Here is a 16816-nt window from a genome sequence, read left to right as displayed (position 1 = left end):
AATAATGGCTGGAGACGGCTTAAATGGGTAATGAAGAAAAACTTTAATATAAGTTTAACATGACAGCAAATGTACAACGTTTCGACAAGGAACCTGATGAAGACAAAACCTTATCGAAACGATGTAAATTTGCTGTCATGTTAAACTTATATTAAAGTTTTTCTTCATTACCCATTTAAGCCGTCTCCAGCCATTATTAGATAAACAACTTGTTATTGAAGTCAGCTGTACAGATAAACAACTTGTTATTTAGATCAGCTGTACAGATAAGCAACCTGTTATTAAAGTCAGCTGTACAGATGAACAACTTGTTATTGAAGTCAGCTGTACAGATAAACAACTTGTTATTGAAGTCAGCTGTACAGATAAACAACTTGTTATTGAAGTCAGCCGTTCAGATGAACAACTTGTTATTGAAGTCAGCTGTACAGATAAGCAACTTGTTATTGTAGTCAGTCGTTCAGATGAACAAATTGTTATTGAAGTCAGCTGTACAGATGAACAACTTATTATTGAAATCAGCCATACAGATGAACAACTTGTTATTGAAGTCAGTCGTTCAGATGAACAACTTGTTATTGAAGTCAGCTGTACAGATGAACAACTTGTTACTGAAATCAGCCGTACAGATGAACAAATTGTTGTTGAAGTCAGCTGTACAGATGAACAACTTGTTACTGAAATCAGCCGTACAGATGAACAAATTGTTGTTGAAGTCAGCTGTACAGATGAACAACTTGTTATTAAAATCAGCCATACAGATGAACAACTTGTTATTGAAGTCAGCCGTACACATGAACAACTTTAACCTTTCGTCAAACCTACTTAATCTCAACATCTGTGAGTCCATTACTTGCTCAGTGTTGAACATTAAATATCACTTTGCTTTCATCAGAGAAATCTATAATTAATTTAACTTTACATAATTGACAAAGACAGGAGTGGCTTGAGTTATGGAAGAATATCAAACACATGTTACAATAAAAATAACATTTTTTTATTCAAACAAGATGTAAATAATAGATCATTCTGGCCCTAATTACAGGACCTGATCAATGATCGTATACAGGTTCATAATATTTTAAAATCGTCTAAAGTCATCTAAAATAATGGCTGGAGACGGCTTCCAGCCATTATTAGTCTCAAAGTGGGTTCCTCGTCATCGAATTTGAAGTGGTCTAAAATATTGATTTTCAGATATTTTCTTGTGAAAAGTTTTGAAAATGAGAGAAAACAGACCTTTGCCGCGACTATTATTAAAGTTTCAATGTTGTGTGAATCGTACTGTATTGTACAATTATAAATACATTGAGTGAAAACCAATTATCAGATCTACGAACTCGCAAGACGGCGGCTAAGATAAGCGAGTTCTATACATTACGTGCAGAAACTTTACAAGCAGTATGTTCAAAATTCATTTCAATAATAGAACATGTTAGGCGTAACTAATTAGACTAATTAGTCTAAATTTTGACTAACATGAAGTATGGTTTTATAATATAACATTGGAAGTACTAATATTTTATACTTGAATATTTTCTAATGTTACAAAACAATAATTGAAGTTGCTACGTAGAGGTCTATTTTTACACAATCCATCAATAACACGATTTAACAGAGTAACATTATTTGAGTATTTCTGTACGTAACTACCAGGTGTAGTAGAACAAAAACGGTTTTATATGTTTTAGTGCGGAACTATCACTTAGTGTGTATTGTTGTATATGTTTTAGTGTGGAACTATCACTTAGTGTGTATTGTTGTATATGTTTTAGTGTGGAATTATCACTTAGTGTGTATTGTTATATATGTTTTAGTGATGAATTAAAATTTGATTGGATAAACTCTTTGTAACGTATAATACACTAAACGTTGATTGGATAAACTCGTGGTAATGTATATCGCAGTCAACCTGACAGGATAGACATATAACATAAAAAAATATCCAACTTCAAACTATTAACACATGTCCTTGTGCCAGACGTGGCTATTAATTCGTTGCTATCAGTGGGACGGCATACGTGTACATGCTTCACCGGCTGTCCATTTCGTAATACATGCTAAAATGAATAAATTAAGGGGTATTAGAAAATTCCAAGAACCTGCTGAAAGATTCATGGGGATCAGAGGTCAGAAGTGTGTAATATTTTCGTTACAAACAGACAAAAGGCGCTTTATAGTGCTTTACTAGCTAGTATAAAAAACTACGGAAACCTGATGGCGTTAGTATCCTTAGAGTTTCGTTTATTGAGATAGTATATATGTATTCTAAGCTGCTGTTCTCGGAAATCTTTTCGCGTGACGTAAATAAATAAAGAATAACTCTAAATCTATCTTTGTTCGATTTGAATGTAATATACAAGTTTAAAATAGGTATTCTCCATTCGCTACTTTTCCTATTTATTGAACGCTATTGAAACGTGCGTGATTATATTCAGAACAAAGGTCTTCGATAAACGCAGTAGTACTGAATGGTGATTATCTTCGATAGCATCTATTGCCGAATTGTATGGGACTTATTTTCTTTCTATGCTGAGGAATGTACACGTTCGAGGCTGCTTTACACTCTATAAAACCTAACCACGAATGTTTAAAATTCAACAATGGGGACCATAATCTTGAACCAGTGATCTTGAAAATAACCTCGAGTCACGCTATTCCGTCGTCAACTAGAAAAGATGCTTACACCTTAAACTGACGTTAGATCCAAGTTTTCAACTCATGGCTAACAGCACGCTATGGACCATTCGTGTTTCCTCAAGTAACTTGGGTTAGCGGCATTACTTATAATGTAAACAGTCACGACTATGTGCTGCCACCATGTTAGCTGTATTTGTACACAGTTTTGGCCCTTTTAATTGCCACCATGTTAGCTGTATTTGTACACAGTTTTGGCCCTTTTAATTGCCACCATGTTAGCTGTATTTTCACACAGTTTTTGCCCTTTTAATTGCCACCATGTTAGCTGTATTTGCACAAAGTTTTTGCCCTTTTAATTGCCACCATGTTAGCTGTACTTGTACACAGTTTTAGCCCTTTTAATAGAAACTTTCTCTTTGAAAATGAAGTCAGTAGTGATGATCACGTAGGTTTTTCAAAAATCATTCCGCCATATTGTAGTCTTCCTAAACTGGTTCAAGACACGCAACCTCTGCCACGTGAATTGTAATACGTTTTGCATCTCGTACTCCGAAACGAAAGTTGTTATTAAAGTTGTGCCTAGAAAACAATAAGCTAATTTTCGTAAGTTTGCAGCGTGGCTCAAGAAAGTTCCCATAAGTATCGTATACTGATATACAAATGGAAAACTTTATGTAATCTAAGCTGTAAGTGCATGAATACTCATTCCTACATAACAAAAAGAAATAAAAAAGAGAAACTTCGCTTATTAATTTCTATTAAAAAAATAATATATTGCACTAATAACAAAAGGGATTTTAAGTTACAATTTATTTCAATTTTAAATTAACGCTTAAAATTTCATTATAAAATTAGTATTAAATTAATATTGATGTAATACCATTGTTTACCAAAGTTAACGACTACAAGAAGCTAAATGTTGTTATGAAGTTCCTGGAAAAAGCGTAAATGCATTTTCAAATATCCGAGTCAAATACTTAGCCTCTGACTCAACTCTATGTAACTGATGGTATCCCAGCAACTTTAAAACCCAACTTTTTACTTCGTTTTGAGGATGATTTTCCTCTAGTTTGGCCACACTCAATAGATGGTTCCCATTATCAGCCACTATTAGCTTATCGAGTTCACAAGAGCAGAAAAATCTAAGGATAGCTACCTTATGTTACTGTATCGTTAGTTCATGCTATAGTTTCCTAGTGTTACTGTATTGTTAGTTCGTGCTATAGTTTCCTAGTGTTACTGTATTGTTAGTTCGAGCTATAGCTGTCTTATGTTACTGTATTGTTAGTTCGAGCTATAGCTGTCTTATCTTACTGTATTGTTAGTTCGAGCTATAGCTACCTAATGTTACTGTATCGTTAGTTCATGCTATAGTTTCCTAGTGTTACTGTATTTTAGTTCGAACTATAGCTGTCTCATGTTACTGTATTGTTAGTTCTTGTTATAGCTACCTTATGTTACTCTATTGTTAGTTCGTGCTATACCTCTCTTGTGTTACTGTATTGTTAGTTCGTGGTATAGTTGTCTTATGTTACTGTATTGTTAGTTCGAACTATAGCTGTCTCATGTTACTGTATTGTTAGTTCGAACTATAGCTGTCTCATGTTACTGTATTGTTAGTTCTTGTTATAGCTACCTTATGTTACTCTATTGTTAGTTCGTGCTATAGTTTCCTTGTGTTAGTGTGTTGTTATTTTGTGCTATAGATGTCTTATATTACTGTATTTTTAGATCGTGCTATAGTAGTCGTATGTTACTGTATTGTTAGTTCGTGTTATAGCTATCTTATGTTACTGTGTTGTTAGTTCGTGTTATAGCTTCCTTATGTTACTGTATTTTTAGATCGTGCTTGAGCTACGTCATGTTACTGTATTGTTAGTTCGTGTAATAGTTGCGTTATGTTACTGTATTGTTATTAGTGTTATAGCTGTCTTATGTTACTGTATCGTTAGTTCGAGCTATAGCTACCTTATGCTACTGTATTGTTAGTTGGTGCTATAACTACCTTATTTACTGTATTGTTCGTTCGTGCTATCACTACCTTATATTACTGTATCGTTAGTTCGTGCTATAGAAACCAGGTTTCGATACTCGTGGTTGGCACGGTACAGATAGCCCACTGTGTATCTTTGCGCTTAATAACAAACAAACAATGTTTCACATAGTTGTGCTATATTACTTTTTTATCCAATGTTTTAGCAGTGTTTTACAAAACTGCGTTATGCTCCTTTTGTAAGCTATATTTTTAATGCATTCAATTAGATGTCTACTTGAGGGAGCTCATTATTTCGATGTTGTCAAGAATCTAATTATTTAGGGCAGTGTCTGGAGACAGTGGTACATATTTTATAAACACCACAAACCCGTTAGGGATGAGTAGTGAGTAAGGAATGAAAAAGTAATGAGTATTTGGCAAGTTTATGAGTTGAGTGTCAGAAAAGTTGTTCACAGTTGAGTGTCAGAACAGTTGTTCACAGTGCAGTGCTAAAAGTGAAGTTCATCACATTTATTCTGTAAACTAATTTGTGAGTTAGGAGTATTTACCATAGTTTCTGTTGAAACGTTGTTTGTACAACTAACTATGCAGCTATAGGTAAACATAGAATGTAGAAAACGTTAAGGAAGAAATTGTTATTGTTATGTGAACTGGATTTTGCTGTTTTTACCAGATAATCCTAAATAACTCACCCAACGAAAGAACACGTTACAGCAACTGATTCAGAAGTGGGATCATTTTGGCAATAATAAGATAGAACATTGTCTAAACTACAACTTCCAAGATGGCTACACTGGCACAGGGCGAGATGGGAAATTTGGTGCTGGAATTGGTAAAACAATCAAGGGTAGACAAACAGAAAGAAATGGAAAATTAAAAGGAAAGAAGGAAGAAAGAAACAAAAAATCATAGGAGCGATACAGAAAACTGAAAGAAGATAAAGTAGAAAGACACGGGAATCTGAGAAAGGAATTAAAATAAGGAGGCATAATATTTACAGATTTATTAAAAACAAAAATTTATTTGATTGACGAAAATATTTATGAACCCATTGGAGATGTCCAAAGGGATTAGAACAATAAGATTGAAGATGTACAAAAAACATCAACTAAGTACTAAAAGGTATCAATGAAGTACTAAAAGGTTGTAATAAGAAAAAAATGAAGAAATACAAAAGACATCATTCAGGCAGAAGAAAAACTGGAAAAACGAATTGGTAAATACAGCGAATAAACAACCCACAACTCTTTCCAACCTAAAACACCATGTACTACAAAATATGCAATAGGAAAGCTATTTGGTCCACTACTGCTGTGCCATCTGTCACTGCAGAACCTTCCTGTACTATTCCAGCCATTTTACTGCCAAATAAGGTTAACGAATTTATCTGGCCAGTTTAACATCAGCCAATAATGAAATCAACAGACTAGAATGGGAAGGTACCATGTGAGTCACACCAGGCTCAGTTTCAAATCATTTCCAGAGTGAATAGGTGGACAACACATTATTCATCTTGCAACCCATTTAAAATGACCTAAAGTACTCTTTCAGCTCAGAACCCCAACAACTACCAAATATTGGTAACTGCCTTATCCAATAGGTTTGGATGACACACTAGAAGAAGGTATTCAGATCAAAATTCCAAAACAGGGTACAGAGGAAACAAGAGACCATGACAGAACTTGTAGAAGATTTAGGATATCTTGCCCAGATGCTACACGTGATTAGTTGGGTCTCCATTAATTTGTATGTGCGCTAACGGACAGAGATGTTAGAATTAGGTTGAAGAAAAGTTGGAGTAAGTCCTTAAAAGAAGCTCTCCAGTTGACAATGGAACTTGAATCTATTAAAGTCAATGATAAACTATCTAGAAGTTACTGGATCATTAGACTAAAATATCAACTCGGTCTGACGATAGTCTAGAACAACTGAAAGAATTAATCAGACAAAATGAAAGAAATAGACCATAAGACAACAGGTGTTTCAAGAGTAACTTGAAAGCAGATATTTCGAGGAACTCTAGATTAAAGCCTATATGGAATATCCCAGAGGATATTAGAAAGGGAGAACTTTTATAATTGTGGGAAATATGATCATTACACCGAGAATGTAGGAAATCAACAGATGTTATTAAGCCAAGGAGACAATTCCCTAAAGATCTGTTTCAGAGCCCAAATATATCAAACTAATAACAAACAGCTATCAGACAGGAACAAGCTGGATTTATGGGTCGAATTTCAGCTGGAAATACTTCATCTACACCATATAAGATAAGAAGTTCATTATTTGAGGAAAATAGTCCACGATTCCATGAGTTTATTAGTGGAAACTTTGCAGTGTGTTTATCGACACTGGTTCTACAGCTACGATTGTTCGACCTGATATGATAATGAAAGGTGGGAAATTACCTCCAGAGGTGATGAAAGAAGGGGGGTTTCTATGAACAGAAGATGGACAAAAAGTTCCAGAAAAGTTGGGAGTTACCCTAATTGTAGGAAGGATCTCTACATTTCATTGTATGTGGTAATGGACATCGAAGAATAGTAAATACTGGAACTGATTTCATGTAGAGACATGAATGTGAGGTAAGGCTAGCTTCAAATAATTTCACAGTCGATAACCAAGAGATCCCTATGTACTACATGGTAATTAATACATCAGAAGTTGAACTTTCAGTAGTTACAACACGAGGGGAGAGAGTCGCTGTAACACCAGGATTTATTAGGAATATATATATTAACTTTTAGTAATTGAGTTGTAGTAAACCCAAACACTCCAACATGTCCATTGATTGGAAGAACTCTCGTGGATCTGAATAACAAAACTGTCATACATGACTCTACCCGGGAAAGACTTAAATTAGCTTGAGATAAAATTAAAAGTCTCTATAATATTAGAGCTGATAAAACTAGATTTCATCTAGGTGGTCAATACCTGTTGCAAGAAAAGAGGAACTCCAAATTAAAAACAAACAAACACAGATTGAAGTAAAAATAATTAATGATATGGTTTACATAATTCACAAAGACAGGTGGACCAAGCCAAAGGTCATCCATCACTATCGTTTTTGTGGTTTACAGAATCCATAAAAACAGATGGAACAAGCCAAAGGTCATCCATCGTTATCGTCTTTGTGTTTACAGAATCCAAAAAGACAGGTGGCCCAAGCCAAAGATCGTCCATCATTATCGTCTTTGTGGTTTACAGAATCCATAAAGACAGGTGGACCAAGCCAAAGGTCATCCATTATCTTTAGGAGTATGTCAATGAGAAAAGGCGGGTTAGTTGACCCTAGAAAAATAAATTGCCAGCAAGAAAAGTCAACTTGCTGAGGACACCAGGGTTTCTGTCGAGACTATATACAGAGGATCACCAATGATAAAGCTACCAATGAATTCATTGGACCATGTACCTAGAAGAAAGGCCCCAGCGGCAGGACAGCCAGTAACAGTAAGAGACAAGAGGTCATCCCAGCTGCATACTATGGGCTTCGGAAGAGAAAAACAACAAAAAGATGTGGTGAATTGACAACTTAGTGTACTGTTATATTTGTATGTTAGGATTGTTCAAATGACTTCACAATCTAGGAAGGGGTAGGTTTGTAAGCTATATTTTTAATAATTTAATTTACTAGAGGGAGCTTGTCATTACGATGACGTCCAGAATCTAGTAATTTCGGGCAGTATCTGGTGATAAAGGTAACTTTTTTTATAAATACGAGTAACCAGGTAGTGATGAGTAGAGTAGGGAATGGTAAACTGAGGAGTATTCAGTAATTTTTGAGTCCAGATTAAACAAAAAAAAAGTTGTCCACAGTTCAGTGTTAAAAGAGGCCTAGCATCGCCGGGTAGTTAAGGCGCTAAACTCGCAATCAGCGGGTCGCGTGTTCGATTCTCCATCCCTTTTCAGGCGTTATAACGTGACTATCAATCCAACTATTCGTTGGTAAAAGAGTATCCCAAAAGATGGCAGTGGGTGGTGTTGACTAGCTGCTTTCCCTCTAGTCTAACATCGCTAAATTAGGGACGCCTAGCGCAAATAGTCCTCGGATGGCTTTGCGAGATATTCCAAACCATCCAGTTTTAAAAGTAAACTTTATTACATTTATTAGCAAGGAAATTCCGTACGTTTATTTGTTGCTAGGTGTATTTACCATAGTCTTCGAATTTCTATTAGGCCTACAATTACAAGAAAATGTAATCCATGACAATCGTTACTGAAGAAGTAAACTAATTTCTTATTGTTACGAGAACTGGATTTCGCAGTGTTTTTACCGTATAATCCATAGGAAAAAAAAACGTTACATCCACTTTGTGTACTTTAAGAATGTTTTAGAAAGCTGCTTTATTTTACCTTATTTTTAAATAGTGTTTGGTAATGTTTCACAAAGCTATGGAACTTTAGTCTAGGTAATGCTTTGAAATGGTGTGTAGTTCTATCCTAATTATCTATATCTTTACATAATCTTCTACAAAGCTGAAATAAGTACTTTTAACTTTATGATGTTAAACAAACACTTTGGTAATTTAACACAAAAATACAATACCTTTTATCCTAAGCGCATTCAAAGCTGGACCTTTCTTCTTCAGGGGAAAACCGGAAATTAAGCTTCGCACACAGCAAGTTAGCTTAAAGTTGATTATCTCAGTGGGTAAGATAAGCAGGTTATCTAAACACAAGACGATATTCCTCTGTTTATTTCATAACTTTTAGTAACATAACTAAGTTAGAGATACTTGATAACCGTTTAATATTATCTAATTTTGAACACAAGCAGTGTAAGAAATGACTACACATCAGATATTAGCATCTAACAGCAACAAACACTTCATGATTAGGGTAATGACATTAACCTACGAACATGTTGTGCTATGTATTTTTACCTTTATATAAAGCTTTATCAATGTTCTACAGTTGTACTATGTATTTTTACCTTTATATAAAGCTTTATCAATGTTCTACAGTTGTACTATGTATTTTTACCTTTAGATAAAGCTTTATCACTGTTCTACATGTATTATTACCTTTAGATAAAGCTTTATCAATGTTCTACAGTTGTACTACGTATTTTTACCTTTATATAAGGCTTTATCAATGTTCTACAGTTGTACTATGTATTTTTACCTTTAGATAAAGCTTTATCAATGTTCTGCAGTTGTACTATGTATTTTTACCTTTAGATAAAGCTTTATCAACGTTCTACAGTTGTGCTATGTATTTTTACCTTTATATAAAGCTTTATCAATGTTCTACAGTTGTGCTCTGTATTTTTATTTTTAGATAAAACTTAACCTACGTTCTAGAGCTGTGCTGCAGATCTTGATTTTCTCTTATTTTTTAGCAATGTCCCAAAGATTATTTTACAATGCTTCTTCGCCTTTAGGCATTTCTTTATCAATTTATTGTAACATTTTGCATTACCTCTTTGTCTTTGCTACTAATAGAACTGTTTTATAAACTTCTGATTTTTTTTTCTATTGTTCAATAATTCACTTGTCGTGCGGAGATTCCGTTGTTACGTATTCCGCCTTCCAGGTTTTATTTTTTTATTTTTTGTTTCTGTTCAGTACATTCTTGATTTAGTATTCACAGAGAATAGCTGAGCTCTAACGTTTATTCTTCTTTTGTTACACTGAATATTCATTGGATTATCCCTCTACTGGGATCTGTGCTTTTGTTCAATGATGACTTCCTTCATATGTATATCAAACTGGCAGGCATCTAACTCTAAAAAAAATACTTTTGTCAGTCCTTTTCATGTTGCACAGATAAAGGGCTGTAGAGAGACACTACGAATAGATTCTCAATATAATGAAATGTATGACATTTTTCTTTTTACAGTTCTTGGACAGAAGTGACATCATGAATTCGTATTTTTACTTTTATACGACTTAAGTCCGAAATACATGAAAAATTGCACATTTCAATAAGTGCGAATATTAGTTTTAGGCCTTGATGTTACAGTTTTCATTTCTCTTCTTCTCATTCCATACATAGAAATTAATCGATGATTTATTTTACCAAAAGTGTTACTAAGTAGTACTGCCTTTAAAAACGAGTTACCTGAAAACTGTAAAAAATAAGTATTACAAACTGAGATATTCAACTAAAATAAGTACTAGAAACCGAAACATCCAACTAAAATAAGTACTACAAACTGAGATATCCAACTAAAATAAGTACTACAAACTGAGATATTCAACTAAAATAAGTACTAGAAACTGAGATATCCAACTAAAATAAGTACTACAAACTGAGATATCAAACTAAAATAAGTATTACAAACTGAGATATTCAACTAAAATAAGTACTAGAAACTGAGATATTCAACTAAAATAAGTACTACAAACTGAGATATTCAACTAAAATAAGTACTACAAACTTAGATATCAAACTAAAATAAGTACTAGAAACTTAGATATTCAACTAAAATAAGCACTACAAACTGAGATATCAAACTAAAATAAGTACTACAAACTGAGATATTCAACTAAAATAAGTACTACAAACTGAGATATTCAACTGAAATAAGTACTACAAACTGAGATATCAAACTAAAATAAGTATTACAGACTGAGATATTCAACTAAAATAAGTATTACAAACTGAAATATTCAACTAAAGTAAGTATTAAAAACTGACATATCCAACTAAAATAAGTACTACAAACTGAGATATCAAACTAAAATAAGTATTACAGACTGAGATATTCAACTAAAACAAGTATTACAAACTGAAATATTCAACTAAAATAAGTATTAAAAACTGACATATTCAACTAAAATAAGTATTACAAACTGAGATATCAAACTAAAATAAGTACTACAAACTGAGATATTCAACTAAAATTAATGATATTTACCAAACAACTCTGACTTCTCTTCTCACGAGAAATGTGATTTTTAGTTCGATATGCATAATACCAGGATAGGCAACAATCTATAAGATAGTAATTTGTTTTGTTCGGGTGCTGTTAAACCTCTTAAATATTAGCAATATTTAAAACAACTAGTATAGACCAACGTGTTACTGGTCATATGGAAGGGTATAACAAGGTTAGCACACATATTCATATTACATCAAAATAGTTTATATTTTTTGGTAGACATCCGTTCGTAGATGATTGTCATTATCCTAATGAAATAAAACACCTTTATCTCAGTTATGTTACGTTACTAAGAGTAACGAAATAAACATAAGAATATTTTCTCGTGTTTAGATAACCTGCTTATCTTACACGCTGAATTAATCAACGTTAAGCTAACTCGGTGTGCGCGAAGTTTAATTAATTAGTAAGGATACGTGAACCTAGATAGCTGAAAGATCTGTTATGAAATAAACAAGAACACCGAAGAACTTTTCGTTATTAGATTATAACATCAAGAAATAAATTTTCAATCCAATTTCTTCGGTAGGGAATGTTTTTCTTATCTTCATTTCTTTAATAATCCCCTGTTTGAAACCAAGTACTTCTATAGCAAGGTAAGCTAAGCGAAAAACTAAAAGCGACATTAAAAATTTTTGTAACTGGTAGCAGGTTCTAAATTATTATAAATGGTAGCAGGTTGTAAATTGCTGTAACTAGCAGCAGACTTTATATGTCTTTTTACACTTTGATAGTAAATACTGTAATAAGCATGCATCCCCTCTAGTAGTTCATCTAGTTCCTTTTTTAATTTAGATATAAAACGGTTATCTCTATTTTGTTTCAGTTATTAATTTGAATTACAAATGAAGTTTTAGAAGGTGCTATGATAGCCATTAATTGTTAAGAACCTGCTACTAGCAACAACAGTTTACAACCTGCTACCAGTTACAAAAATTTAGAACCTGCTACTAGCTACAACAGTTTACAACCTACTACTATTTACAACAATTTAGAACCTGCTACTAGTTACAAAAATCTAGAACCTACTACTAGCTACAACAGTTAGAACCTGCTACTACTTAGAACAATTTAGAATCTTCTACTAGTTACAACAATTTCGAACATGCTATTAGTTACAACAGCTTAGAACCTGCTATTAGTTTTAACAATTTAGAACCGGCTACCAGTCACAACAGTTTAGAACCTTCTACTAATTACAACAATTTAGAACCTGATAATAGTTACAACAATTTAAAACCCGCTGCTACTCACAGCAATTTAGGACTTGCTATTAGTTAAAACAACTTATAATCTGTTACTAGGTACAACAATTAGAACTTGCTACTAGTTACAACAGCTAGAACCTGCTACTACTTAGAACAATTTAGAATTTTCTACTAGTTACAACAATTTAGAACTCGTTACTAGGTGCAAAAATTTAGAACCTCCTACCAGTTAAAATAATTTACAACCTGTTACAAGGTGCAACAATTTAGAAACTGCTACTAAGTATAACAATTTAGAACCTGCTACTAGTTACCAAAATGTATAACCTGCTACTACTTACAAAAATTTAGAACCTTCTACTAGTTAAAACAATTTAGAACCTATTACTAGGTAAAACAATTTACAACCTATTACTAGGTACAACAATTTACAACCTGTTACTAGGTGCAACAATTTAGAAACTGCTAGTAGGTATAACAATTTATAGCCTGCTACTAGTGACAACAATTTAGAACCTTCTACTGAGTTGTAAAAGTGTGTATATATTGTAATCTCCAGTAAATTTGGTAAAATTCAGATTTGTGAAAGTGTTTGTATACCAAAAGCTCTATCACATCTGATTATATTCAATATTAGGAAAGCGTGTATGTACTGTAATCTCCATCAGTTCTGATAAGTTTGTGATAGTGTTTGTGTTACATTATTCTTATCAGATCCATGTCTAGGAGTAGAATGTCCTTCCAACCAAGTTTGCCAACTTGACGACAACCGAAATGCTATATGTCGGTGTAATGCTATTTGCTCTCGTGACTTCCGGCCTGTGTGTGGATCTGATGGGAAAACTTACACTAATGAATGTATTCTCCGCGTGGAGGCGTGCAAGTCGCGAAGGAGTCTGAGGACTATTTATATGGACAAATGCAGTGAAGGTATGAAACGAAAGTGAGGAAAAATGAGCAATATCTCTTCTTACTTTGGTATCGAACAACTGTTTTATACTTGTATCTGTATTTGTAGATTCAACTAACCTTTACTTAAATCCCTTTGTTTTCACTTCTTGTTAGTTTTAAAATCTAAAAACTCAATAAATTTAGTTCTATGATTTGGAAATCGTAATTTACAGTTAAAAGCAGTTAGTATTCGATATCATATATCATTTACTTGGTAAGTTATAGGATCTAAGTCTTATAGCTGAAACTATCATTTCAAATATGCCATTGATGATATTGACGGGAGTAGGTTTAAGGTCAACAGATAAAATAATTTGGGTTCAGGGTAGATTTAAAGTCAAAAAATAAAAATAATTTAGGTTCATTGTACGTCTAAAGTCAATAACTAAAGGTAATTTGGGTTCAGTGTAGGTTTAAAGTCAATAAATTAAAGTAATTTGGGTTCAGTGTAGGTTTATAGTTTAGAAATAAAAGTAATTTGGGTTCAGTTTAGGTTTACAGTCCAGAAACGAAAGTAATTTGGATTCGGTGTAGGTTTACACTCAAGAAAGAAAATTAATTTTGGTTCAGTGTAGGTTTAAAGTCAATAAATGAAAGTAATTTAGGTTCAATGTGGGTTTAAAGTCAGTAAATAACAATAATGTGAGCTCGGTGTAGGTTTAAAGTTAATTAACACATATAAACAAATTTGGGTTCAGTGCAAGTTTTAAGCCAAGATGTAAAAGAAATATCGGTTAAGTGTAGGCTCAGAACCAGCTGTTAACAGTAATTATTGAATCCAGTGCAACTTGTCCTCTAGTGAACTAACGTCCTAGCTCAAATGTAGCATACCGTCTGTTGTATCAAGGTGCAAATCCGTGCGAAAGTGTTCAGTGCGGTCCTGGTCAGGAATGTGACATAGACAGGTATGGTATCGCCAGCTGCAAGTGTCCAGCTAGCTGTGAGCCCGTCATGAGGCCTGTGTGTGGTACAGACGAGAAAACCTACGACAGCGAGTGCGAGCTTCGAAGAGAAGCTTGTGTTCAGAAGAAAGACATAGCCGTAGCTTACAGAGGAACTTGTGGTAAGTGAAATCTGATATACAATCAAAAAATCATGTAAATATTGCAAAAAAGACCCTCAAAATCTTAATGGAACTAAAAAAAAAACCACCAGAAATTGACGCTGACCATTTGTCAGGAAGTACGTGTTGACAGTTAATATTTGAATTAATTTAGGCACATGTAGCTAAAGATCTAAATATATTTGTTGTTGTGTAGATTTGTGCTTAACAACAAAGAAACAAAACTGTTATGTACCTTGAGTTTTGTTAATACCTATAGATATGTGTTGTAAGTGGTTATGTACCCTAAGGTTTGTCAATACTTACATATATGTGTTGCATGTGATTATGTACCCTGAGTTTTGTTAATACTTACAGATATGTGTTATAAGTGGTTATGGACCCTAAGGTTTATCAATACTTACATATATGTGTTGCATGTGATTATGTACCCTGAGTTTTGTTAATACTTACAGATATGTGTTATAAGTGGTTATGTACCCTAAGGTTTGTCAATACTTACATATATGTGTTGCATATGATTATGTACCCTGAGTTTTGTGAATACTTACATATATGTGTTGCATGTGATTATGTACCCTAAGTTATGTTAAACTTACAGACATGTATTTTATAAGTGGTTATATACCCTTAATCATGAATAAAATTATCACTGTTTCTGTTGGTGTCGTGTTCTCAGTTTCTCTTTTGTTTCTTGTTGCTATGGAAACTTCAACTTCACAATAAGTGTTATAAAAGTTAATTCTGTGAAAAATGAAGGTAGAAAACGTTGACTAGTTAGGTCTTAATGTGTTCCAGATTATAAAGGGCCTTGCCGTGAGTTTGCATGTCGACACGGGTCTATGTGTTTTATCAGGGACGGTATCCCTCTGTGTGAATGTCCCACGTGTACTGAAGAGTTTCGGCCAGTGTGCGGCAGTGATGGAATTCTCTACAATAACCCTTGTAAACTGAAGAAAGAGTCCTGCGAGAAACAAATGGAAATCAGCGTGGCTTTTGAAGGACAGTGTGGTAAGTAATAAACGTTATTTCTAGAAAATAGCCACTGCCTGTACTTTTCTTGTGACGTTTCACAATGTAATAAAATGATTAGAGTGGTTCCAGGCCAAGCAGTTATAATAAAGTGCTTCCTTATTATTTCTTCAGACATATATTTTGGATCCTTCATACATGTACTTTTTCAGTACCTTCCTCATACTATTAGTATGGTCCTCCTAATAACGATATGATCCGTATGTACGAAGGGTGTCAGAAAAGTTCGTGGCCCGACCTATAACGAAAACGAAACACTGGTTCAACTATGATTTATTTTTCAATATATTATCCTCCGTAGTCCATACACGTGCACCAACGTGTTCTAAGGCTTTTAGGCCCTTTCAAGATAACCTTTCTTTTTCGTCCTGAATCCATTACTGGACGGTATACACGAGATCATCATTACTCCAAAATCTTCGATCTTTCAGAAAGATTTTAAGGTTAGGGAAGATATAAAAAGCCACAGCTATGTCCTATTAATAAGTAGGTGCCTCAGTAATTCAAAGTCAGCATTATGGATAGCATTCAAAGCAACACGCAATTTTTAAGCTGGGACAATGTCCTGGTGGAAGAGTACACTTTTTTTAAGCAATCTTCATTTCTTTGATTTGTTGATGCATATTGTATATTAAGGATGCCTAGTACTAGCCTATAATGGTTTGACCCCTTTCCAAGTAATCATCTAGTAAAACGACCTTGGCATCCAAAAAAACTAATGCCATGACCATTTCAGTAGAAGGTTGTGATTTGAATTTTTTTGGGGTAGGTGACCATGGATGTTTACTTTCCTTCATGCCCAAACTGTCCCTCAAAATACTTGCTACAGTACTTTTACCGATTCCCAGTTCCTCTGCTAACTTCCTAATGGTAATTCTTCTATCATATATAACCAAATCATGAACTGTATCTACAGTTTCTGTTGTGGTCGAGGTCAAGGGCCGACCTATCCTCAGATCACCTTCACATGATTGTCTACCGTGGTCAAGGTCAAGGGCCGACCTAACCTCAGATCACTTTCACATGATCGTCTATCTTGG

General features: G+C 33.9%; 1 protein-coding gene across 3 annotated transcripts in view; it reads left to right on the top strand.

Annotated features, from left to right (window-relative positions):
* The window catches only part of LOC106471421 (agrin-like), a 77392-nt gene that overhangs the window by 26457 nt on the left and 34119 nt on the right, over positions 1-16816 (top strand). For 2 of the 3 annotated variants that reach the window (XM_022400024.1, XM_022400025.1), the window contains 3 exons: positions 13445-13660; positions 14529-14744; positions 15543-15755. In XM_022400024.1, the coding sequence (XP_022255732.1) occupies positions 13445-13660; positions 14529-14744; positions 15543-15755 (645 nt within the window). Of the gene's footprint in view, positions 1-13444; positions 13661-14507; positions 14745-15542; positions 15756-16816 lie in introns of all 3 variants that reach the window. The other variant, XM_022400023.1, reaches the window with a different exon arrangement.

This window comes from Limulus polyphemus, unplaced genomic scaffold, assembly GCF_000517525.1.
Source record: "Limulus polyphemus unplaced genomic scaffold, Limulus_polyphemus-2.1.2 Scaffold4611, whole genome shotgun sequence".
In the NCBI taxonomy this organism is placed as follows: domain Eukaryota; kingdom Metazoa; phylum Arthropoda; class Merostomata; order Xiphosura; family Limulidae; genus Limulus; species Limulus polyphemus.
The sequence above is the reverse complement of the archived record's forward strand: the minus strand, read 5'-3'. Positions and strand labels throughout refer to the sequence as shown.